Here is a 24,122-nt window from a genome sequence, read left to right on the forward strand (position 1 = left end):
CACCTGGCTGAGAGGTCATTTTCCATTAAGTCAATCAGCCAACATTAACTCCACGATGGAGTATTTGGCACACAATGCCCTGGCTGTATGTGGTTGTATTTACCGCAGGGATGCTTCACACTGCATCTGCAATGTCTGCTGTCAGCACCCTGTGTACACTTCCATGGTATACATAAGCCCCCATTCACCCAAAGGAGACCAACAGCGTGTATACGAGCTGGGCTAATACACCTTTTTTTGCTGTGTAGAATAGTGCAGTCTGTGGTACTTTACCAACAGTTGCACCCAATGAAAAAAAAAGAATGGCATACTTTATCTAACATGGAAGCCTACAGGCGTCCGATGCTGCGGTATGTCTATACCCTGACATCTGTCAGAGATATATGTCAGGAAACCCCAATGAACTCCGAGGATACGGTAGATGATCAACAATTCAAAGACTATTTCAGGTATGTTTTTTCAGGGAAATACGAGGCTTGAGGGGGGCGCATTATACTGCAATGCACCCCAGATTTAGGCAGAGGAAAATAAGAAAAAATATTTCCAGCTAATTAAAATCTTTCAGTAGGTGTAAAGAAATGGAAGGGTCAATAGCGCTAATGTTAATGCACGAGGGTAGAATAGGGAGGTAATAAATCTATTGTTAGTTTTTCTCTGCAGCATTGTGTAGTATATACAACGTTTTACAGCGTGAACATTATGTGCACTCTCTACAGCGCACACATACAAACAGCATGCACAGTCAGCTCTGCTACAGTCACAACTCTGCTACATCAATACACATATGGCTCAGCTACATAAAAACATAAAACATACACGGCTCAGCTATATCAACACACACAGTTCAGCTACAATGTCAAAACACACACTTCTGCTACACATTGTATATACTGCCACGTCTTGAGGTTCCTTCCAGGCAGGTGGCTGATCAGATGACCTGAAAGTTCTTCAGCTAGTCTGGATCTGCAGCATCCATGCAGCTTTAGAGATGTACAGGCTCAGACTGATCAGTGTAGGGCAGGAGTAGAGAGCAGTTCTCTCAGATCGGGAAAGACACTGTCAGCGTTCTCCTCGATCACAGGACGCTGCCTCGTGACTATAAGGCACAGACACTTTTAAGCAAAATTTTTTCTTGCAAAAAAAGTGCATCTTATTGTTAAAAAAATATAGCACATATCAAAATGATTACTCTATAAAAATTTACAACATCCCCTAAAACAAATTTAAGACCAGAATTAAAATGAATGTGCGAGAGTGTATTCAGTGTCTCAGCAGGACATACCTTGTAATCAATTTCTTATTATAGCGTCTCTCGTAGGCAGCGCTGATGGCGAGGGAGGCCACAAAGGAGCAATCTGACACTATAGTCTGGAGACAAAGTACATGCAATGGTTACACTACTCACTCACCATTGGTCCCACAAGTCTCATACAACCTTTCCTTAACCTGTTACAAACCAGAATGTTATAGTGCTAAATGACCAGACACTGTTCATGGTGCGCAATAACCTCAACTTTTTATTTATTGCACTACCAAAATATTTTTTTTCAGTGCTTTTTTCATTACACAGACCGCTTTTTTGTAAAGAATGAATGGGAGGCTATGGCAAAGTGGTGACTGTTTTGTTATTTGTAGATATTTGGGATTCTGTCATTTTTAGAGCCATTAATGTAGCAACAGTAAGCACCTGCAGGCCAGAATAAAAGCTTGCTTTCACATTCATGCTGTTTCTAAAACGGTACACTTAATCACTTTATATCTCTACTATCAAATGCTTTCTGCAATTCTTCAATTTTCCAGGGCCAGTGTCCTGTTAACATAATATATCCCCCATAGGGTCATTATAGATCTCTGGGAGACATTCACTCCACAGAAATCCCAATTGTACAAGAGAAAAAAAGCCCTCTGTAGCGACATTAGTCACTAGCAAAGCTGACCTGGGCATATATACACCCAGTAGGTTAGCCATGCTGGGGGCATCCGGCAATCATATGGCTCCTGGGGATATGTCATTAAAAGCTATGTATGCAGCAAAAAAGAAAGACATATGGCTTTTGTCTTCTGTTGTACATTTAGAATGAAAAGGGATTACAGCCCACCGCCAAGTGCTGCAAATTTATGACGTCTAATCATATACAAGTTTAGAAAAAACACAGAAACAAAAGAACTAAAAGCACAAAGTTAATCTTTTAAATACTAAGGAATTAGGTGATCAGTGGCTGATTTCAGGTTATTATGCAACGAGAACCTTTCACCAAATACTAATACTGAACTGGACACACGATGAGTGGAATAAAACGTTTTTTTTTTGTTTTTTTTTAGATTTCGCGTCTCAGTTGCGGAGACATTAGCAAATCAAAATATTTTAAACCTAAGGATTTAACTTTAGTTAAGTCCAAGAGGTTGTGAACAGATTGCTTTCACTGAGCATGTATTTCTTCCCCTTGTATGACGTTAACCAATCAGGGATTTTTTGTTGCTGTACTGCAGCCAGCTTATGGTTGGTCAGCCTCCTACAGGGGGAAGATACACCCCCAGTAAAAACTATCTGATAACTTTAAGTCCAAGTGGGTGTTAACTTATTAGGTACCAAATAGTTTGATTTATCTCCACAACGGAGAGGTGAAATTTAAAAAAAATACATATTTTAGTCTGCTTTGCAACCACTGTTACATTGTGTGTCTAGTTCAACGTGAAAAATGTGGTGAAAGGTCCTCTTTAAAGTCGAAGAAACTGTATATATTACATATTAGGTCAGGGTGAAATGAGATACAATAAATGTGGATGTCCGGACTCTATTCATGGTTACCAAAACTGAACAAATGTCTCAAGCTTGTCTAACAAAATCCCCCTTAACTACCTTGGGTTTTTTCGTTTTTGCGTTTTCGTTTTTTGCTCCCCTTCTTCCCAGAGCCATAAGTTTTTTCATTTTCCGTCAATATGGCCATGTGAGGATTGTTTTTTGCAGGACGAGTTGTACTTTTGAACGACACCATTGATTTTACCATTTAGTGTACTAGAAAACTGGAAAAAAATTCCAAGTGAGGTGCAATTGCAAAAAAAACCTGCAATTTCACAATTGTTTTTTGTGTTATTTTTTTTTGACCATGTTCACTAAATGCTAAAATTGACCTGGTAGTATGATTCTCCAGGTCATTACGAGTTCGTAGATACCAAAACATATATAGGTTCTTTTTTTATTTATGTGGTAAAAAAAAAATTCCAAAACTTGTCCAAAAAAAAAACAAAGTTGCCATTTTCCGAGACCACTAGCATCTCTACTTTTGAGGGTCTGGGGCCTGGTGAGGGCTTATGTTTTGCGTGCCAAGCTGACATTTTTAATTATACCATTTTGGGATAGATATGATGTTTTGATCGCCCGTTAGTGCATTTTATTGCAATGTTGCGGCGACCAAAAAAAAAAAAAACAGTAATTCTGACGTTTTGATTCTTTTTTATCATTACGCCGTTTAACGATCGGATTAATTATTTTTATATATTGATAGATCGGGCGATTCTGAACACGGCGATATCAAATATGTGTATATGTTTATTTTGTTTCATCTTAAATGGGGCGAAAAGGGGTTGATTTGAACTTTTATATTTTTAAAAACTTTTTTTTTTTATTTTTTTACATGCTTCAATAGTCTCCATGGGAGACTAGAATCTGCAATCATCCGATCGCTTGTGCTACAGCCCTGCTATGTGTAGCAAAAATGCACATCTGCTATGAGCGCTGGCCACTGGGCGGCACTCACAGCAGCAATGACTCCTGCAAACCTCAGGTTGTCATGCTAACCCATTGGCGGCCCGCGATCATGTGACATTTACATTTAACAGCGATTCCACCTGCAGCTGTAAGGGGCACATGTCAGCTGATGAAATCAGCTGTCACGTGCCAGAAAAGGTGCTCATCAAGGGGGAGGCAATCTATGATATATATATGCCGTAGGTCGTAAAGGGGTTAAGGATGCAGCCTATTTGGTTCCCACTCCTCCTTCTTTCAAGGGCCATAACTTTTTTTTATTCTTCTGACATAGCAGAAAAATGGTTGTTTTTTTTTTAGGATTTGTGCTAGTTTTGAATAACACCATTAACTTCACCATATAATATACTGAAAAACAGGTAAAGAATTCCAGATGAGGTGAAATGGTGAAAATAACTGCCAGTGTGTCTCAGGTTTCGTTTTTACAGCATTCATTGTGTGATAAAAATTACCTGGCATTATGATTTTCCAGATCAGTAAAATTACAGTGATACCAAACTTGTAACCTTCTTTGGTCAAAATTGTATTATTTTAGTGGCTTGAATAATTTCTGAAGTTTGAAAAATTTTTTTTACGGACCCAGAAATACCCAACGTGTTTAATTTTATTTCTTTATTTTTACATAGTGAGAAGGTAGGCGATTCAAATATGTTTTAAATATTTTAGTATTATTATTTTAAATATTTACTTTTCACAGCATTTTTTCATCCCCTTAGCGGACTTTAACCTGCAATTTATTGGGTTAAATATTTGAAATGTCAAAAGAAGATCTAAACAGAAGCCAAAGAACAGAATGATGGAGTGATAGTTGGGCTATTGCTGTCACTTGGAAGAATTTTGAAGAACTGGCACCGAGGCTAGGCCTTTGTGTGCGTACAGTGTGTTTTTCTATGTTGGGATCTCAGATCTTCCTTTACGATTTCCACTGAATGTAGGCAGGGACTGACACTGAAAGGACCCTAAAGAGGTGCTGTAGGCAAATTAGCCAAAATCTTTATTCTATCTACTGAAAATAAAAAACAGGCCGATACTAGGAGCGGTTTAGCGGGAATGTGTCACCAGGTTTTTGCTATCCTGTCTGACAGCATAATGTAGAGACAGAGACCCCGATTCCAGCAATTTGTCACTTACTGGGATGCCTGCTACAGTTCTGATAAAATCCCTGTTTTCTCTGGTGTAGATCTAGCAGTTCTCTGAATACTGAGCTCTGTATAACCCCGCCCACACCACTGATTGACAGCTTTCTACCTATGCACAGTATATACACAAAGCTGTCAATCAGTGGTAGGGACGGGGTTATACAAAGCTCATGAATATGAAGGACTACATGGTCACAGTTTTTCTAGTCCTCTAGTGATAATCTCCCTCTGATAAAACTGAATTTATCAAAACTACAGAAAGCAGCCCAGTAAGTTACACATTATTGATAGCAGAGTCTCTGCCCCTATATTATGCTGTTCTTAGAATAGGTGTCAAAAACCTGATGACACATTCCCTTTAAATGAGGTGCTTTGATGAACATTATAATGGTTGTCAAATGCCAACATCCCTTCTATATTTTGTGGGGTATACATTGCACATGTGACACGGTGCTGCCTTACCTGCTTAATGCTGAAACTTGACACAGTGTAGATCATGATGGGGTTGTTGGTGATTTCATCCGGCCTCACCCACCTGGAAAACATGGCTTTCTGCTTGGGGGACAGCGCCAACTTTCCAAACTTATCTCTAAAGGAGTAAAACATTTGAAAAGTACATTTTTTTAATTATATATATCTCACACATTATACCATTTAATATTGCAGATCTTTGGATGGAAACATGGTACATATACATATATGCACATATATACATAGCCACAGGTTCTCTCTATAGGATATCGTTAAATCATGACCTATTGGGGGGTTTTGAGGACTGGACCAGCCCATAGATCTAAATGAGAACTGTGTAATGTACATACAGTTGAAACCAGACGTTTACATACACTATATAAAAAGACACATATGCATGTTTTTCTCAATATCTGACATGAAATCAGAATAAACCTTTCCCGTTTTAGGTCAATTAGGATTAACATAATTTTTAATATTTGCCAAATGCCAGAATAATGAGAGCGAGAGAGAATGTTTTAAGGCATTTTTATTACTTACTGCAATGTCAAAAGTTGACATACATTTCATTAGTATTTGGTACCATTACCCTTAAACTGAATGACTTGGGTCAAACATTTGGGATATCCTTCCAGAAGCTTCTCACAATAGTTGGTCGGAATTTGGGCCCATTCCTCCTGCCAAAACTGGTGTAACTGATCCAGGTTTGTAGGGCGCCTTGCTCGCAACCTGTCTTTTCAGCTTTGCCCATAAATTTTCAATAGGATTGAGCTTTCTGATGGCCACTCTAAAACATTGATTTTGTTATCCTTAAGCCACTTTGTTACCATTTTGGCAGTATGCTTCGGGTCATTGTCCATTTGCAAGACCCATTTCCGCTCAAGCTTTAACTTCCTGGCAGATGTCTTGAGATGTTGCTTCAGTATTGCCACATAATCTTCTTTTCTCATGATGCCATCTATTTTGTGAAGTGCACCAGTCCCTCCTGCAGCAAAACAATCCCACAATATGATGCTGCCACCCCCGTGTTTCACAGTTGGGATGCTATTTTTAGGCTTCCAAGCTTCTCCCTTTTTCCTCCAAACGTAACAATGGTCATCATGCCCAAAAAGCTCAATTTTAGTTTCATCAGACCACAGGACAGATCTCCAAAAATTAAGGTCTTTGTTCCTGTGTGCATTGGCAAACATTAATCTGTTTTTTTTTATGTTTCTTTTGGAGTAATGGCTTCTTCCTGGCAGAGTGGCCTTTCACCCCATGTTGATACAGTACTCGTTTCACTGTGGTTATTGACACAATATTACCAGCTTCAGCCATCATTTTCACAAGGTCTTTTGCTTCTGTCCTTGGGTTGATAGGCACATGTCAGACCAAAGCACGTTCATCTCTGGGATACAGAAAACGTCTCCTTCCTGAGCGGTATGATGGCTGGACATTCCCATCTTGTTTCGACTTGCATATAATTGTTTGTACAGATGAACGAGGTACCTTCAGGTATCTTGAAATTGTACCCAAGGATGAGCCAGACTGATTTCTTTAGACTTTCCCATGATGCTACACAAAGAAGCAGTGTGTTTCAGGTGTGCATTAAAATACATCCACAGGTGTGGAAGAAGCTTCCAAACACATGACATCATCATATGGGCAGTCCAGAATGGTTTAAAGGCATAGTAATCTTAGTGTGTGTAAACTTTTGACTTTGCAGTAAGTAATAAAAATGCCTTAAAACATTCTCTCTCTCATTATTCTGGCATTTGGCAAATATTACAAATTATGGTAATCCTAATTGGCATAAAACGGGAAAGGTTTATTCTGATTTCATGTCAGATATTGAGAAAAACATGCAGATGTGTCTTTTTATATAGTGTATGTAAACTTCTGGTTTCAACTGTACATACTGGATTGCTAATAAACCACAGTTTTATGTAGATCATCATAATCCATAAACGGGATTAATCCATCTCATACATTTATGGAATATGCACAGGCGTGCTCAGCTGCGACGCCTGGTACAGTCACCTGTAAAAATTACCTTGAAAAGGAAGGTGCCATAATAATGTTGATGTTTTTTTTCAAAAATTGCCAAAATGTAAAGTATTAATTAAAAAAAAAATTAACATTTTTAATGCTCCAAAATGTGAAAAATAATTTAAAAAGTTTTGATATTTTCCACTTTTAAACACTAGGCTGTACTACGACTGCAATAAATGTGGGCTGGATCTGCTCTCATATGTGTGTGACATCACTCCTCACCTCCCCTTCTGGGTGATTGTAAAGGAACAAGGAAGGATGAAGTTTAGGATAAAAGCAAGGAGACATTTTGTTTGTGACTGCAAAGTGATACTGACATATGAAAAGTGTCACCAAGGACAGCTGGCAGTGCCGATTGTGTTAGTTTGTGCTACTCGCCCCATCATATGCTGGGGTTAGAAACAGTGAGTTTATTATGTGCTGCGATTAGATACGAGGACTGTATTACACGCTGGGGTTAGATACAGGGATCAGTGTAGTGTATCACACAGGATGGGATTAGATTCATGTGACACCGCTCCGTCCACTTCTAGGGGAGCAGTGGAGTAATGTGTGACACCGCTCCGTCCACTTCTAGGGGAGCAGTGGTGTAATGTGTGACACCGCTCCGTCCACTTCTAGGGGAGCAGTGGTGTAATGTGTGACACCGCTCCATCCACTTCTAGGGGAGCAGTGGTGTCATGTGTGACACCGCTCCGTCCACTTCTAGGGGAGCAGTGGTGTAATGTGTGACACCGCTCCGTCCACTTCTAGGGGAGCAGTGGTGTAATGTGTGACACCGCTCCGTCCACTTCTAGGGGAGCAGTGGTGTAATGTGTGACACCGCTCCGTCCACTTCTAGGGGAGCAGTGGTGTAATGTGTGACACCGCTCCGTCCACTTCTAGGGGAGCAGTGGTGTAATGTGTGACACCGCTCCGTCCACTTCTAGGGGAGCAGTGGTGTAATGTGTGACACCGCTCCGTCCACTTCTAGGGGAGCAGTGGTGTAATGTGTGACACCGCTCCGTCCACTTCTAGGGGAGCAGTGGTGTAAAGTGTGACACCGCTCCGTCCACTTCTAGGGGAGCAGTGGTGTAATGTGTGACCCTCCCTCTCCATCCGCATCTCTGCGGGCTGTAGCACACATGATAGACATTAGATACGCAGCTCTAGGTTGTATCAAGGATGAGGGGATTAGATACTCGGCTCTGGTTTGTATCACATATGATGGGCATTAGATACACTGCTCTAAGTTGTATCACATGTGATGGTATTAGATATATGGCTCTGGGTTGTATCACAGATGATTTGTGACTTTAACAAAGAACGCCGGCTAGCGTTTGAAACGCGTATCTTTTTGTTTTTTCCTCCCACGCTGATTTTGTAATAAATTTTAAAATATTACAATGAAGAAAAATTTTATCCAGGACTTGGAACACCTCTTTTCTTGTTCTCATTAGATTCTCGGCTCTGAGTTGTATCACAGATGGGATTAGATACATGGCTCTGGGGGATATCACACATGATGGGCCTTAGATACACAGCTCCGCTATGCCAGTTTAAGCCTGCTGACATAGCACAGCTGTGTCAGTGATCAGAACACAGCAGCATGATGATTATTGCACTGCTGTGCTCTGAACACTGCAGTGACAGCGGCAGTGAGCAGCCTGGTATTGTACTACTAATCCCAGGCTGCCAATCACCTCTGACTCGCCGCAGATACTCACCTTGTCCTGGACCTCCGCTCAATGTTCGCAGCATCTCCTTTTGCATGGTGAGCGGTCACAGGATGAATTGGAGCGTGCAGCATAGCTGCGGTCTTAAAACAAATGGTACCATCTCCTCCCACAGCTGTGACCTGGACAGCCCAAGTGTTGAGCCCAGGTCACAGCTGGAGGCAGCCACAATGCAGGAGATACGGTCAGTCTCCTATGCACAGGGGCTGCTGTATTTGAGGTAAGTGTCATGCTCAGATACTTACACATCAGCAAATTAAAATGGCAGCCCCAGTGTGTAAAAACACATTTCATTTTGTATTAAAAATAATTGATTACATAATCAATAGTTATAAATACAAAATTAAAAAATATGGCACCTTCCCTTCAATTAGTTAGCTGCAGTCAGCCCAAATAATGAACTGTATTGTCAGTACTCCTGTACTAATTGGCCAACACTACTGCGCTGCTATTGAAAATTCCATCTCTCTGACATGTTTTGTCTTGCTCTTATGTCATTCCCATGGCTCCCCTGAGTATTATGGCCTTTTTTTTTTAATCAAGACATTTGGTCCAGAGATATAGGCCTTTTTATTCAGTACTAACTTTTATGGCGTTTATTAAGGGGGTGAGGCATGCAAGGTTTCCTTGTGGGCATGTTTTTAGGCTGCTTTTCATTATTATCCTGTGAGTCATGCCCCCTTAGTAAAGAACATGAAAAGTTGCACTAAATAAATAGGCCCTTCTATCTGAAACAGTATGGCAGATTTAATTTTTTTTTTTTAAAAAAAAGAAGAAAACGAAGAGTCAGCGGAGGAATAAAGTAGGAATAAATCAGAACCAAAAACTGGCCACATTTGACCAAGTGACAAATGTTCTTTAAAAGGTGCGGTCGAGGACTTTATTTATTTATTTTTTTTTTACTATGTGCTAAAAGAGGCAACTACCTTCCTGTTGTAGCCGGAGTCGGCACACTGACCAGTCCTGCAGACCATTCAGCTGATCCACATCAACAGAGCAGAAGCTTCTCTTCCGGTCTGCTCTGTCGTAGGGGCGTGACTGCGACATCATGCTAATTGACAGCCGGCTCCCCCAGTTAGGCAGCGCGGATCCAGCTGTTAATCAGAATAATGTTGGCAGTCCCACCCTGTCAACAGAGCAGAGCAGAAAAGAAGCCATTGCTCTGCTTGACGTGACGTCAGCAGAAGAAGCCGAGTCCCCGGCAGGAGCGGTCAGTGACTGCTCTGTGCCAGAGAAGAACGATGCCGAGCACAACAAACCGGTAGTTATCAACCATCTGTCCATTAGTGCTTAGGCACATCTTTTTTTTTTTTATCCCCTTTTAGACATCATTAATGATGTACTGACTATTCTAAAATAAATAGAAACACATTGAGGTTCCTTTTTATCTATATATAACTACTACACTACATACTTACGAAAATGGCATGGGGAAGGCAAATCGCTCCCGCAGGTCAACGCTCATAAAAGGCACATATTCAATGCCATTAATTTTTGATGTCTTCCTGTGAAAAAAAAAAAGCAGAAAACCATCAGCATGGAATGTAATGGAGGAATGAACCTGTGACCGATGTGTAGTGAAGCAGAGAATGCAGATGCTACAAGAATAGGAATCGTTAAGCACAAGTGAGGTGAACCATACCTGAGCACTTCGATCTCCTCCGATGTGTACCTCTGACGAGGTGGCTCGCTGTTTTGGGCCACCTGCCTGCCAGCTGATGGTTTATCATTCAAGCTGAAGTCTGGACCCAAAGGGAGGAAGCTCCGTGTTGGTTGGTTTTGGCTTTGCTTAGGGGCAGATGGCTTATCTTTGGAAGAAGATCTAGACCTGGAGTCTCTTAATGATTCTGCTCTATTGAAGAAAAGGAAGCAAAGTTTTATACTGGTACCAATATGTAAAGAGAGCAAATCAAAGCAGAATGTAGCAACAGGCGGGAAAACACCTTAATCACGAAATAGGTGTAATCCTACCGTAATGAGAAGTAATCCAAGGGACTAAAATTACCATTTCAAAATCTATATAGCACAGGAGTACTTTATATGACAGAACTGGATTCATCATTTTCCCCGGAATATATTGCGAGGCAGTATTTTAACCCGTTCAGGACTCAGCCATGCTCCATTTTTTTTGCACTTTTGGTTTTTCCTCTTCTCCCTAGAGCCGTAACCTTTTTATTTTTCTGTCACTATAGAGTTTGTTTTTTTATACTTTTGAATGACACCATTCACTTTACCCTACAATGCGCTGGAAAGCAGGAAAAAAAATTGGAGGGGATGAAATGCTGAAAAAAATGGCAATTCTAAGTGGATTTTTATCATCCCTTTCTGAGACCTGTAACTTTTTAATTTTCCAGTTGATTGACCCGCTTGTTTTTTACATGCCAAGCAGTAATTTTTATTGGTACTATATTGGAGTACATATGATGTCTTGATCACTATGTATTGTTTTTTTTTAATGGAGGTACGGCACCTGAAAAGTGCCAATTCTGGTGTTTTTAACTTTTTTTTTTTTAGACTTTACAATGTTTACTGTTTGGGTTAAATAGTTTTATATTTTGATAGATCGGACCATTACGAATTAGCAATATATATTTTATTCTTTTTATATCTTCATTTTTAAATTTGGGAAAAGGGAGGTGATTTCAACTTTTTCTTTTAAATTATTTTAATATGTGTTTATTAATTCCCATAGGAGTCTTGAACCTCAGAGTGTTTCATCGCTTTTACGATATTCTGCAATACTTTGGCATTACACAGCACTGTCTTCTATAAAGGTAACGCTGTGGCTTGGATTCACAGGAGCACCAAGGTGGCAGCCATGGGGGCTTTCAGTAGGTCCAGGGTTGCAATAACCCATCTGCACCCTGCAATCTTTTCTCTGATAGCGGTAATGTGCTCAAGCACATGTTGTGTCCATGTAAATGCTGAGAGATTGACAGTGGCATTTAAATAGTTAAACTGCAGTGATCAGGCGCTCTGGTCCCTGCTGTCAGAGGCAGATTCTGATTGTGTAACCCACATGGCACCTGTTGTGCAATTAGCAGTCTCAGCACCCTGTATTTGACCTATGATAGGTCACTAAATGAAACCGGTCATGTAAAATAATGCTATTAACGTGCAGATACGGGGATAATCCACAGGTTAATAGCGTACTGACACTGTGCAGCACTCGCACTGAGAGCCCCACTGCGGGGGAGGGGGAAGGGGGTGGGATAAAGTTCATTATTTCCTGGCAGCGGGTCTCTCAGTGCAGGGGCCACATGGTGTCAGAATACTATTAACCTGCAGATTAACTCCATATCTGCACATTAATAGCGTTATTTTATATGTCAGGTTCCCTTTAAGGAGTTAAGGATGCCCTCCTATTGTGTATAGCAGACTTTGTGATCAGCATCATAATACAAAACCAATAATTTATATAAGGTTTGCAAATAGCACAAATATTTCTACCCTCTTGGGATTTTTCTTTGGGAGCACATTGTGATTGCACAAGTATTTAGATAATAGAATTGAAGCATTATTTCCGGGGAAAATATGATGTGCTAACCCAGGAATGTGCCAGACCAGGAGAGAGGCGGCTGACACATCAGGAAGTACTGTGCTGAAACGACGCGGAAATCACCTGTCCAACGCTTGCCGAGCCAACTGCTTCAATTTTGTTTGCAGGTTTTGATCTGTAGTTTCATTGGACTAAATAGCAAAAAAAAAAAAAAAAAAAAAATTCTTAGAAAACATAATGAATCATTTCTTTTTTTTTTTTAATTATTATTGAGATTCAAATAGAACTAAATTTCCATATTCAAAGTACAAGAAAATAGTTGAATCAATAAGCCAAACAGAAGAATAAAAAGACCTCATCATATAACAAATGTATCTTACCTAAAGAACAAGGCTATAAATCGCACGGCAGGACAGAGAGCCCAACACCCTCTCTAATGCCCATTTCCACCACAGTCAGATGAAGGAATAGTGGTTGTAAAGACGGCTATTATTCAAGTATTATATTGACATACTAAGGCCTCATTCAGACGTCAAGAGTTTTTCATGTAAGCAAAAATAATGGGACCTGTGCCATCAGTTTTTCCATGTATGGATAAATAAATGACAAAGCTTCTCATATACTTTGCAATATTAAACATGACCAGTAAACAGACTGTACACTGATGCCATCCGTGTCCTTCACGGACCCATAGACTCGTATTGGCACTTTCCATCTGTGCTGCCAGAAAAAAATGGACATGTTTCCATGAGTATTTTGCAGACACACAGTCCGTGAAAAAACACGGACATGTGAACAGCACCATGGAATAAAATAGGTACATGTTGTATCTGTGAAAAACACTGGCTGTCTAACCTGAAGAATGCCAGGTACATAGAGAAACAGCTAGGGATAGGAATGTAAAGACCATCATACATCACCGAAATGGGAATCATTCAGGAGGAGGGAAGCCAAGGTCATCTATGGCATTCTCTACCTAAGTATCAGACCGTACAGCAGGGATTCCCAGGTTCCTTTGACTTTGTGTAGTGCGTTCCACATTTGCTACACTCCCTTTTCCAGTCTAATTACATTATTAATTTTGTTTAGAAATTCAGTAAATGTAGGAGGTGTCTGATCCAACTAGTGAGAGGCCAGAAGTAAGAGATGAAAAATACCAATTGCAGCAAGGGATTCAACATAAAACCTGTCAAACACACCTAAGATTATGGCCCCTGATTAATTAAATCTGGCGTTTCATACACCAGTCTTGATGAGGGGCATGCAGTGATAAAGTGCACTAAATATAATAAGAGGCACATGCCACTTAAAGGGGTATTCTGTCTCTTGAGCAGTTCAGAGCAATGCAAGCTCCTTACTTCCAGGTTTCTGGCAGGACGGGTTCTCCTCCTTGAGTGACCGCTTTGGTGAATAGTAAAACTGTAGTATTAGTAGAACTATGAAGCTCAGCACAGTTTCTCCTGTAACACATTCAGCTATCAGTGGTTTATTCTGAGTCTAAACTGAGTCTACACTGTTATCCCTGCATTTACACAAAGATAACAGGGCACTTGAACAAGCACACAAGACAGACAGACAACTGTCATTAGGAGACCTGCTGTAAAAGTTGGAGGGCTTGTGATTTATAACTGCATCTCTTCAGATAATGAGAGGAGGAGGAGAGAGGGCAAGGGAGATGAACAGCTAACTAGTGTATAGAAATCAAAAGACTGGACAGAGCTGGCTGGGATATTAAGGCTAACCCCTCTCCTGGAATAACTACTGTCTACTCTTGGCTCCATGGAAACAAGATGTACACTATATAAGATAAAATCTCCCATTGCAGGACAATGACAGCAAACAGAAAAAGCAAGTCAATTGCACACTTGATTTTAATGATTTTGTCAGTCAGGCGTTTCGACTTACCGTTGACAGGCAAAGCTCCACCGCCTCAGTGTACAACTCGATCGCCTCATCTACATTCCCCTTGTCATCTTCGTCAAATGCCTGGGTGACAAGGAAGTGTGCCCGTTCTAGATCCAAATGCTGCTTTGATTTTAAGGGATCAATATTCTGGGCTTGAACTGTAATGTAGCGAACAAAGAATACATAAATTACTACAATCCAACAGGTTAGGAGGACACTAAAAATTACCAATAAATATCTTGCCACTAAATTAGAATATCATACGAGTAGAGTGGATAATATACATTGATTTTCCTTTAAAAGTTGTGTCATGTTCAGCAAAGGCTGCTTGTGCCTTACACATCCTCTGTGAGTTTTCCACTACTGCAGGTCTGTATGACTCCATTACTGGCCAGTGGCCACAATTTCAAAGTTTTGGTGAATGTCTTAAAGACATTAGTATAGTTTGTTACTTATGTCAAATGACCACCCTACTGAAAACAACAGGAACCTGTCTCATATTTTTGACAGCTGAAAACGTTCTGTGACTTTAATATCATTGGCCTATGCTGCACATATGCCTTTAAGGGGGTTGTCCGAATTCCCCAAGAAAAATCCAAATTGCAAGGATGGTGTGAAAAGGACTGGATTATTTTCTAATTTAAACTGAGTGCCTCCTCCAATTGTTGCTGCTCCTTCACTGATTCAGGAACAGTTTTTCGTTTTCTTCTGCTCTCTTCTGTACCAGTTATACCCTCTTTTAAAGGTGCAAATTTTCTCTTCAAGCAAATGGCTGTATACCACAAAGCTTGTCAGTGAGTGTGGTCATATTCAGATTGGCTATAATTAGAGGAGAAAAAGCTAACAACCTCAGAAGTTCTGTGGTATATGCCCAGTTGGTTGAAGGGAAAATTTGTACCACACTGGGACATGAAACGTGACCTCATTCTTTGGTCAACTGACCACTGATGCATGTGACTGGCCACAGTAGTAAGGTCACTAGAGCAGGACACCATCAAATGTCCCTTGGGTGACGTCCTGTTCCAGTCCCATGATCGCTGTGGCAAGGACTCATCGGTCAAGTGACAAAAGAATGAGATATCATTGCTCCCTGTCTTGATGGAGACCATCAGAGGAATCGGCGCTGGAGCGCCAGGGCTTAGAACCCATAACTGTACTTTCTTTTTAAACTATGCATGGTGTTTGAAAGTTTTCGGTGGGAGTTGGACAACTTGTTTAAGTGTTTGACACTGGAGATCTGACCCTTGGGACTCCTCGCTAATCACCAGAATAAATGGGCTGCAATGATTCTTGCCATCAACATTATCTTCATAAGGAAACCCTTTAAAGTGTAACTGCGCTTTTAGAAAACGTTGGGCATTTCTGGGATACCTGATCGCTAAAAGGAAGGAGCAGGAGCACTGAGACAAGAGCTGGTCCTATCAGACTAAAGATGGGCTCAACAGAAAGTTAGAGGAGTAAAGTCTGCGTACTCAGACAGCAGCTCTGCTGAGCGCTTCTGTGCCTTCATTTTGGCAAATGCCGATACCCCACCAATCAAAAGGTCGGTCATCTCTATGAAATGTCAATGGTTTTCTATAAGTGCAGTTAGGCATTAAGTGTTAAAACAGCATCTGCATGAATTGGCCACATGAGTATTTGGATTTTGGGGCACAAGTTTAGGGAGTTTGTACCCCATTGTTTCCACATTTATAGCTTTCCAGAGCAGTGATCTTTTAGCAGAATTCCCTGGACACAAGATGCCAACATTTTCCAGTTTCTACATATTTCTGTCCACATTCTGTAGATATTATTATTATTATAGCGCCATTTATTCCATGGCACTTTACATGTGAAAAAGGGGTATACATACAAGAACAATTACACTAATCTTGAACACAATGTGACAGCGACTGGTACAGGAGGAGCGAGGTGCCTGCCCGTGAGGGCTCACAATCTTCAAGGGATGGGTGAGGATACAGTAGGTGAGGGTAGAGCTAGTCGTGCAGCGGTGTGGTGGATCAGTGGTTACTGAAGGTTGTAGGCTTGTCGGAAGAGGTGGGTCTACAGGCTCCTTTTGAAGGTTTCCACGGTAGGCGAGAGTCTGACGTGTTGGGGTAGAGAGTTCCAGAGTAGGGGGGAAGCACAGGAGAAATCTTGTATGCGATTGTGGGAGGAGGAGATAAGAGGGGAGTAGAGAAGGAGATCTTGTGAGGATCGGAGGTTGCGTGCGGGTATGTAACGGGAGACTAGGTTAGAGATATATGGACGAGATAGGTTGTGAATGGCTTTGTATGTCATGGTTAGGGTTTTGAACTGGAGTCTCTGAGCAATGGGGAGCCAGTGAAGAGATTGACAGAAAGGAGAGGCCGGGGAATAGTGGGGGGGGGGACAGGTGGATTAGTCGGGCAGCAGAGTTTAGGATTGGAGGAGTGCGAGAGTGTTGCAAGGGAGGCCACAGAGCAGGAGGTTGCAGTAGTCAAGGCGGGAGATGATGAGGGCGTGCACTAGTGTTTTTGCAGATTCGTGGTTGAGGAATGTGCGGATCCGGGAGATATTTTTAAGTTGGATTCGGGAGGAAGTGGAAAGGGCTTGGATATGTGGTTTGAAGGAGAGTTCAGAGTCCAGGGTTACCCCAAGGCAGCGAGCTTGATGGACTGGGGAGAGTGGACAGCCATTGACGTTGATAGATAGGTCAGTTTGGGGGGGGGGTGAATGAGATGGCGGAAAGATGATGAATTCTGTTTTGTCCATGTTAAGTTTTAGAAATCTAGCAGAGAAGAAGGATGAAATAGCAGATAGACATTGTGGGATTTTGGTTAGTAAGGAGGTGATATCGGGTCCAGAGATATAGATCTGTGTGTCATTAGCATAGAGGTGATAATGAAAGCCATGAGACTATGAGCTGTCCCAGGCCTAAGGTGTAGATGGAGAAGAGCAGAGGTCCTAGAACTGAACCTTGGGGGACACCGACAGATAGGGGGCGAGATGAGGAGGTGGTGTGTGAGTGGGAGACACTGAATGTCCTGTCTGTTAGGTATGAGGAGATCCAGGATAGGGCCAAGTCTGTGATGCCGAGAGATGAGAGAGTTTGTAGTAAGAGGGAATGGTCCACTGTGTCAAAGGCAGATGACAGGTCTAGGAGGAGGAGGACAGAGTAGTGTCACTTACATTTGGCGGTTAGTAGGTCGTTGGTGACTTTAGTCAGTGCAGTTTCAGTAGAATGGTGCGGTCGGAAACCAGATTGTAGGCGGTCGAAGAGGGAGCAGGAGGAGAGGTGGGAGGACAGCTCAGAATGGACGTGTTGTTCCAGTAGTTTTGAGGCATAGGGGAGAAGTGATATGGGGCGATAGCTAGTCAGAGAGGATGGGTCAACGGAGGGCTTTTTGAGGATGGGTGTGATTGAGGCATGTTTGAAGCATGAGGGGAAGACACCAGTTGTTAATGACAGGTTGAAGAGGTGGGCTAAGGATGGGATGAAGATAGTGGTAAGGTTTGGGATGAGGTGGGATCGGATTGGGTCAAGTTTACAGGTGGTGAGGTGTGATTTGGAGAGTAAAGAGGAAAGTTGATCTTCCGTAATGGTGGAGAAGGTGGTTTTGGAGGAGGAGGGTTGAGTAGGTGTGGGGACTTTAGGCAAAAGCTTTGTCTGATGGTGTCAATCTTCTGCTTGAAGAATGAGGCAAAGTCTTCAGCTGAAATAAAATGAGAGGGAGGAGGCACTGGGGGACAGAGGAGAGAATTGAAGGTGTTGAATAGTTGTTTGGGGTTGTGAGACAGGGAGGATAGGAGAGATGCGAAGTATGTTTGTTTTTTTTGCTGCAGTGAGTGTGGACTTGAAGGTAGTGAGGGACTGTTTGAATGCGATGAAGTGCTCATTGGAGTGGGACCTTTTCCATCTATGCTCAGCAACCCTGGAGACCCGTCGCAGTTCTTTAGTTAGGCTGGTATGCCAGGGTTGCCTGTTGATTGTGCGAGCTTTGGTATGTGTGAGGGGGGCGACCGAATCGAGAGCTGCAGCTGTTGTGGTGTTGTATAAAGTGGCAGCAACATCTGCATCATGTAAGGAACTAATGTCTGTAAGAGGGAGAAGGGATTCAGAGAGTGAGTGTAGGTCAAGGTGTTTGAGATTTCTATGAGGGTATGCAAGTGTGTGGAGCGGCCATTGTTGCCTTGGAGAGGGTAGAGAATGTAAGCAGGTTGTGGTCAGAGAGAGGGATAGGTGAATTAGAGAGGTTAGATAGGGAACAGAGGCGGCTGAAGATGAGGTCCAGTGTGTGGCCGTCTTTGTGGGTGGGTGTGGAAGACCACTGAGTAAGACCGAAGGAGGAAGTGAGGGATAGAAGCTGAGAGGGAAGTGTCAATGGGGATGTTAAAGTCGCCCATGAGGATAGTGGGGATGTCAATGGAGAGGAAATGAAGTAGCCAAGTGGTGAAGTGGTCAAAGAAAGTGGTGGTTGATCCTGGGGGGTGGTAAATGACAGCCGGTTGGAGGGGGGAGTAGATGCGCACGCAGTGCACTTCAAAAGAGGGGAGAGTAATATCTCATTCATCTTACTCTCATAGGGCCATAATGGGAAGTTTTCTGTGAAGAAGGTTAGCGTAGCTAGAATAACATAGATAAGCATTACTGTCCTTTGTGGGGAAATTCTATAAATCCCTGCATTGACTAAAAATACACATCTATGAAAACAATAAAACCTGTAAAACAAGAACACCGCGGGTGTGCGGGGGGGTGGTAAAGTCACTGTAAAATTCAGACGACAGTGTTTCAATAGACAGACAGTGTTAGCCTATAGGTCATGCACATTCATATGGTGAAATGTGCATAATGCTATATGAATTTGACGGGCCTCAGAAGTCCGATGCTCTTCTGGGTGGTATGTATCGGACTGTGATCGGCACTAGGAGCTCTACATGTGTGTGCACAAGCCTTTAGGCTAGCTTCACACATTACATCCAGATCATGGAGCAGATCACATCAGTATCAGGGATGGAAATATGGATGCATCCATAGTCTAATCTCTGAAAATAAACCTAGACAGGTATTTCTATCTGAAAAACACATGAAAGTAAACTATGGTACATTTTTAAAATATGTGCATATTTTATACATCCATGTGAGTGGAAGCATTAGATAACATTTGCTCTGTATGATGGACAGAAAACAATTGCCTATAATGTGCATTAGACAAATACTCATGTCACAGCAGCCTCAGGCCTCGTGCACAATTTTGTGTGTGCCTTTTGGCTTGTATGGTGCACAAAACAGAGCGGTATTCGGCACTGTATTGCAGGTTAGAATACATTCAGTGAAATAGTTGTGCAGCACTGTAAAAGGTTTTCTGTGATCTAGAGGTTTCCATACTATCTACTCACAGGAGAGATGATAAATGTATGACCACTCAGGGTCTCCGAGGCCCACGCTCCCCCAAAAAGTGTTGTGAACAGATTGTCAGCACCATGAGTGACAAACACCCGAGCGATGCAAACAAAGCTGCAGCAAGCATGCTTAAAGGGGTTCTCCAGTCATTCAAAAGTAATAGCATAGCTTTAGGTTACGTCATCAATATCAGATTGGTAGGAGTCTGATAACGGACAGCGTGATGGATCATCTGCCGGTTGTAAACAGCTGCATTAATTTTGTAGCCACCGCTGCCAAAGACTGCAGAGTAGCTGCTATACTTTTGAATAGAAGCTGATCTGCAGCGTTCGGCAGCAGTTGCTACACACTGAACGGGGCTGTCAAGTGCAGCTTTGTTCAATGATTACATTCAGAAATCATCAGAAGTGCTAACAGATGACAGGTGGTGGTGCCGGACCCTAACTGATCAGATATTCATGACATATCCTAAAGAATAGGAGGCCAATATCAAATACCTGGAGGTTCCCTTTAACCACTGCTTAATGCAACTTCTTACTGCAGCAGTGATCAATTGAGGTCTTGTTTTTCGGATGATAACATATTTATAATCCATCTTATAGATAGGTGATACATTTTCATTTCAGTCCCTTTAAACACTGATGACCTATCGTTAGGATAAGCCGTCAATATTGGACTGATGGGGTTTTCATACTGTACTGTGGCTCATTTTTTCATTGACTTGGGCATCGTTTACTTCATCTGCCAGTGTAAACAAGTTATAAAACTACCACAGTCTTTTAGTGCAGCCAGTCCGGAAGGTCCGTTTAAATGGACCTTTACTTACAGGTTGTGCACTGTGGCCCAAGCGCCCAAGTTATGTTAACGCTTTCATGAAGATTTATGTGACTTATCACAAATATAGAGTGTTGGGATACAGATGTGCATCTGGGAGTATACAGTAATAACAAGGAGTGATACAATGCACAAAGCGGGAGAAGGATAGACAGACAACTCCTACTACCATAATCCACTTACCTGCGGTATAAAGAGCTTGAACTCTTTCCTGGTACTCATTTATCTTGTCCTGAATATTCTCTAGTGTGGATCCTGCCATTTCAGCATAAATTAGGGCTTGAGCAGCTTCCTGCATTGTAGAAATCACCGGTCAGATTAAAAATGTTGTTGCAGTTTTAAAGAGAACCTCTCTCGGCAAAATTTTCATGTTAAGCTGCAGAGATACTTTTCCTTTTTTTAAAAAAGTCCAAGAGGGTGTTATCAGTGTTTTCACTGAGGCGTGTACTTTTTCCCCTTGTAAGATGCTGACCAATCAGAAGCACGCAGCAACACTCAAGGGAAAGAACACGCCCCCACAATAGCATAGATATTGTTCTCCTGAATGAGTGCTCCTGTGTATGGAAGAGTCGGGTGAGAAGGCGGACAGCCGACCAATTAGCTGAAGCATTGTTTAGCTGACAGCTATCTAATGTGTATGGTCTTCTTAACACAGCTGAGATGTGCTAAGAGGCATATCTACCCACTTAAAGGGGTTGTCGGGACCACTCACTTCCATACTGAAGGTAATCTAGCGGAGGAGAGTCTAGTTGGCATGTGACAGCAAGTATGCAAATCCTACTCATCATCAGTGGGCAGTGTTTGTGTCCCTCACATGGCTTCTAATGACGATTAGTTTCAGGGAAAGAGGCAGGAGTGTCAAAAGCACGGACTATGGCGGCAACCACTGAAGATGCAGGCAGAACCACTGACAATGAGGGCGTTGCGGACAAAAGCTGCGGTCACTTCACCATCCCCCCACTGAAACAGGACGTCATCCGGGGACAGTGGTGAAAGAAGATGCGGTAAGTGACTGCAGTGCCGCCCCCTGATGATGTCCTGTTTCGGAGGTGGGGTGTGTGATAAAAGCTGTGGGGAAGTTACTACAGGGCCATCCTCCTGTGATGTCACTCCCCTCAAATAAAGTGTCACAGGAAGTAAAGAAATAAAAGCACATACAGGGATTAACTATATAGGGAGAAGAGCTCCTGTGCTCCCCCTAGCGGTGGGGGCAGATGGGCAAAAAGTGTGTGAATGGAAACTTCGCTCCCCAAAAAGCTATACAATTAATTAAATCAGTACATTTTAAACCTTAAAACAAATTATGCTCAGTTTTGGAGGTATGCAAGTTCAGGCCTTGAGATTCACAAAAAAACAAGAGCTATACGCTACCGGCTTAAGTCATCATGACTCAGCGGGTTGGTAAGGTGCCCACTGCCTTCAATGCCCAGGAGGTAAATCCACCCCTTAATGGGCGCCTTGATGTTGCATCTCTGTCACTTCCAGGTCTAATTCCTTCTACGGCTATGTTCTCACACGTTATGGTTTTTTTCTGCAGCTAAATCTGCTGACAACTTTTCTCTGGCAGAAAAACAGCTGCATCAAAGCAGGTTTTCCTGCGTTTTTTGCAGTTTTTTTAACACTGTCCTTCTGTCTCTATTTAGGCATGTACATAAAGTTCTGTGAAAAAAAAAAAAAAGAATCCCATTCTATTTTGCCATCAAAAACGTAGGTGCGTCCTTTGCTGCGTATTTTGCAGTGGTTTTTTTCAACCACCCCATTACTTCCTATGGGTGAAAAAACGCTGCAAAAACAAAATGCTAAAAGAAGTGAAATGCTCTATTTTCCAAATACGCCAGCAAGGCAGAAAATACGCAGCAAACAAAAAGCAACATATGTGAACAGAGAATTCTGGTTTCTCATAGACTTTGCTGGTACTGCAGACACAGCTGAAAATTTGCATAAAAATCTGCTGCAAAATACGCAGCAAAACACAACGTGTGTGAACATAGCCTTACAGTTCATGCAGATTATTATTTACCATATGTCCCAATATGACAATGAAAACCGGCTTCTTGGAATTATGACATACGGGCAATGGTATTTGATCCAAGAATGCAGGGAGTGAGGTCAAGTGTTCTCAATCTCACGCGGTGTCTGACACATAGCAGTATATGGATGGTATACACCTAGTATAGAACTAGGACAAGTAACAGACACACACTACAAGAGTTCTGTCAATAGAAATTAATTTCTAGATCTCAGTAAGATTTTCATCAAGGATTTATACTGACGCCCATGCACTCTGGTAATTGTGCCAGGTAGTGCTCCCACATATCTGTAATACCCCCGTATGACCCATTCTGCACCAGTGTATGCCTCTAGCTTCATACAAGATGCACTTCTCATAAAACATGCAGTATCCTCCAACATCACATGCTGGAATACTAAAGGGATATTACAAGATTAAAAAGCTAGGGGATAACTAACTTGTCTTATGGTATTAGTTGCCGGTTTGGCACCAAGGTAATCAAAATGGCGCGTGATATTCACGAATTTGGAGCAAAGTGAAAATGGGGGTTTTCTTCCTGAATTGAACTGGTTTTGCCATACTCAAAAATACACCAAAAGGGGGACTGGAGTGAAGTTGAGCCAAATTTACAATTGATGAATCAGACAAAAATATCTTAAATAGAAAGACTGCGCTCACAAAGAAGAAAAAAAAAAAAAAAAAAAAAAACGACCAAGGAGACCACATATAGAATATACATAAAAAAGGTGCAAATAGAACATGGATTTGGGTTATAAAAAAAAAAAAAAAAAAAAAAGACACAAAACTACACAAAGATGATGAATCGGGACCACTGTATTTTAGTAGGGTGCCAGAGTGTAACTGTGACATTTCAAAAAGTTGCAAATGATAAATTGGGCCAAGTCATCTGGATAATGAAAACCACGCCAATTATGCCGAACCCCCAAAAAAAGATGAAACCAAGTGACGTTAGCTTAAATAAAGGCTCAAATTAAATAATGAATAACGCACAAACATAAAAGTCACTTGTTTGCGCCTTTTTTCTGGAGTAAAATTGGTTCTAAGACGATAATGAATTGGGGTTCGTGTTTTTAAATTTCATTCTCAGGCGCCACAGCTGAACACAGAGTCCTGAAGCGGTTAATGAAGGGGTCACGAATGATGGGGAGGGCGAGTATCGAAATGTCTGATATGCAAGTCTAAAAAAAAAAGATGGTTCTGGTCTCTGGTTTGTAAAAATGTTAAACAAGAGGCTTCATGAAAAAAACTACGGTGTTTCCTGAAAGTGTTAAAGTCATCAGGTTCGCCCACTTGAAAAAACAAAAAACGTGTTACACATAGGACTTAGCTCCTATAGAAATCACACCTGTAATATTTCATTGGTTTAGT

At 41.7% G+C, this 24,122-nt stretch overlaps 1 protein-coding gene across 1 annotated transcript in view; it reads right to left on the reverse strand.

Moving 5' to 3' along the window:
* Positions 1–24,122, reverse strand: part of CAPN7 (calpain 7) — a 67,320-nt gene that overhangs the window by 40,168 nt on the left and 3,030 nt on the right. The window contains exons 2-8 of the mRNA XM_073678072.1: positions 20,906–21,014; positions 14,527–14,684; positions 12,745–12,812; positions 10,765–10,974; positions 10,541–10,627; positions 5,368–5,494; positions 1,283–1,368 (exon numbers count right to left, since the gene is read on the reverse strand). Of these exons, the coding sequence (XP_073534173.1) occupies positions 1,283–1,368; positions 5,368–5,494; positions 10,541–10,627; positions 10,765–10,974; positions 12,745–12,812; positions 14,527–14,684; positions 20,906–21,014 (845 nt within the window). The remainder of the gene's footprint in view (positions 1–1,282; positions 1,369–5,367; positions 5,495–10,540; positions 10,628–10,764; positions 10,975–12,744; positions 12,813–14,526; positions 14,685–20,905; positions 21,015–24,122) is intronic.

Source organism: Phyllobates terribilis, unplaced genomic scaffold (assembly GCF_046119375.1).
Source record: "Phyllobates terribilis strain yellow unplaced genomic scaffold, ASM4611937v1 Scaffold_4__5_contigs__length_816908805, whole genome shotgun sequence".
NCBI lineage: Eukaryota > Metazoa > Chordata > Amphibia > Anura > Dendrobatidae > Phyllobates > Phyllobates terribilis.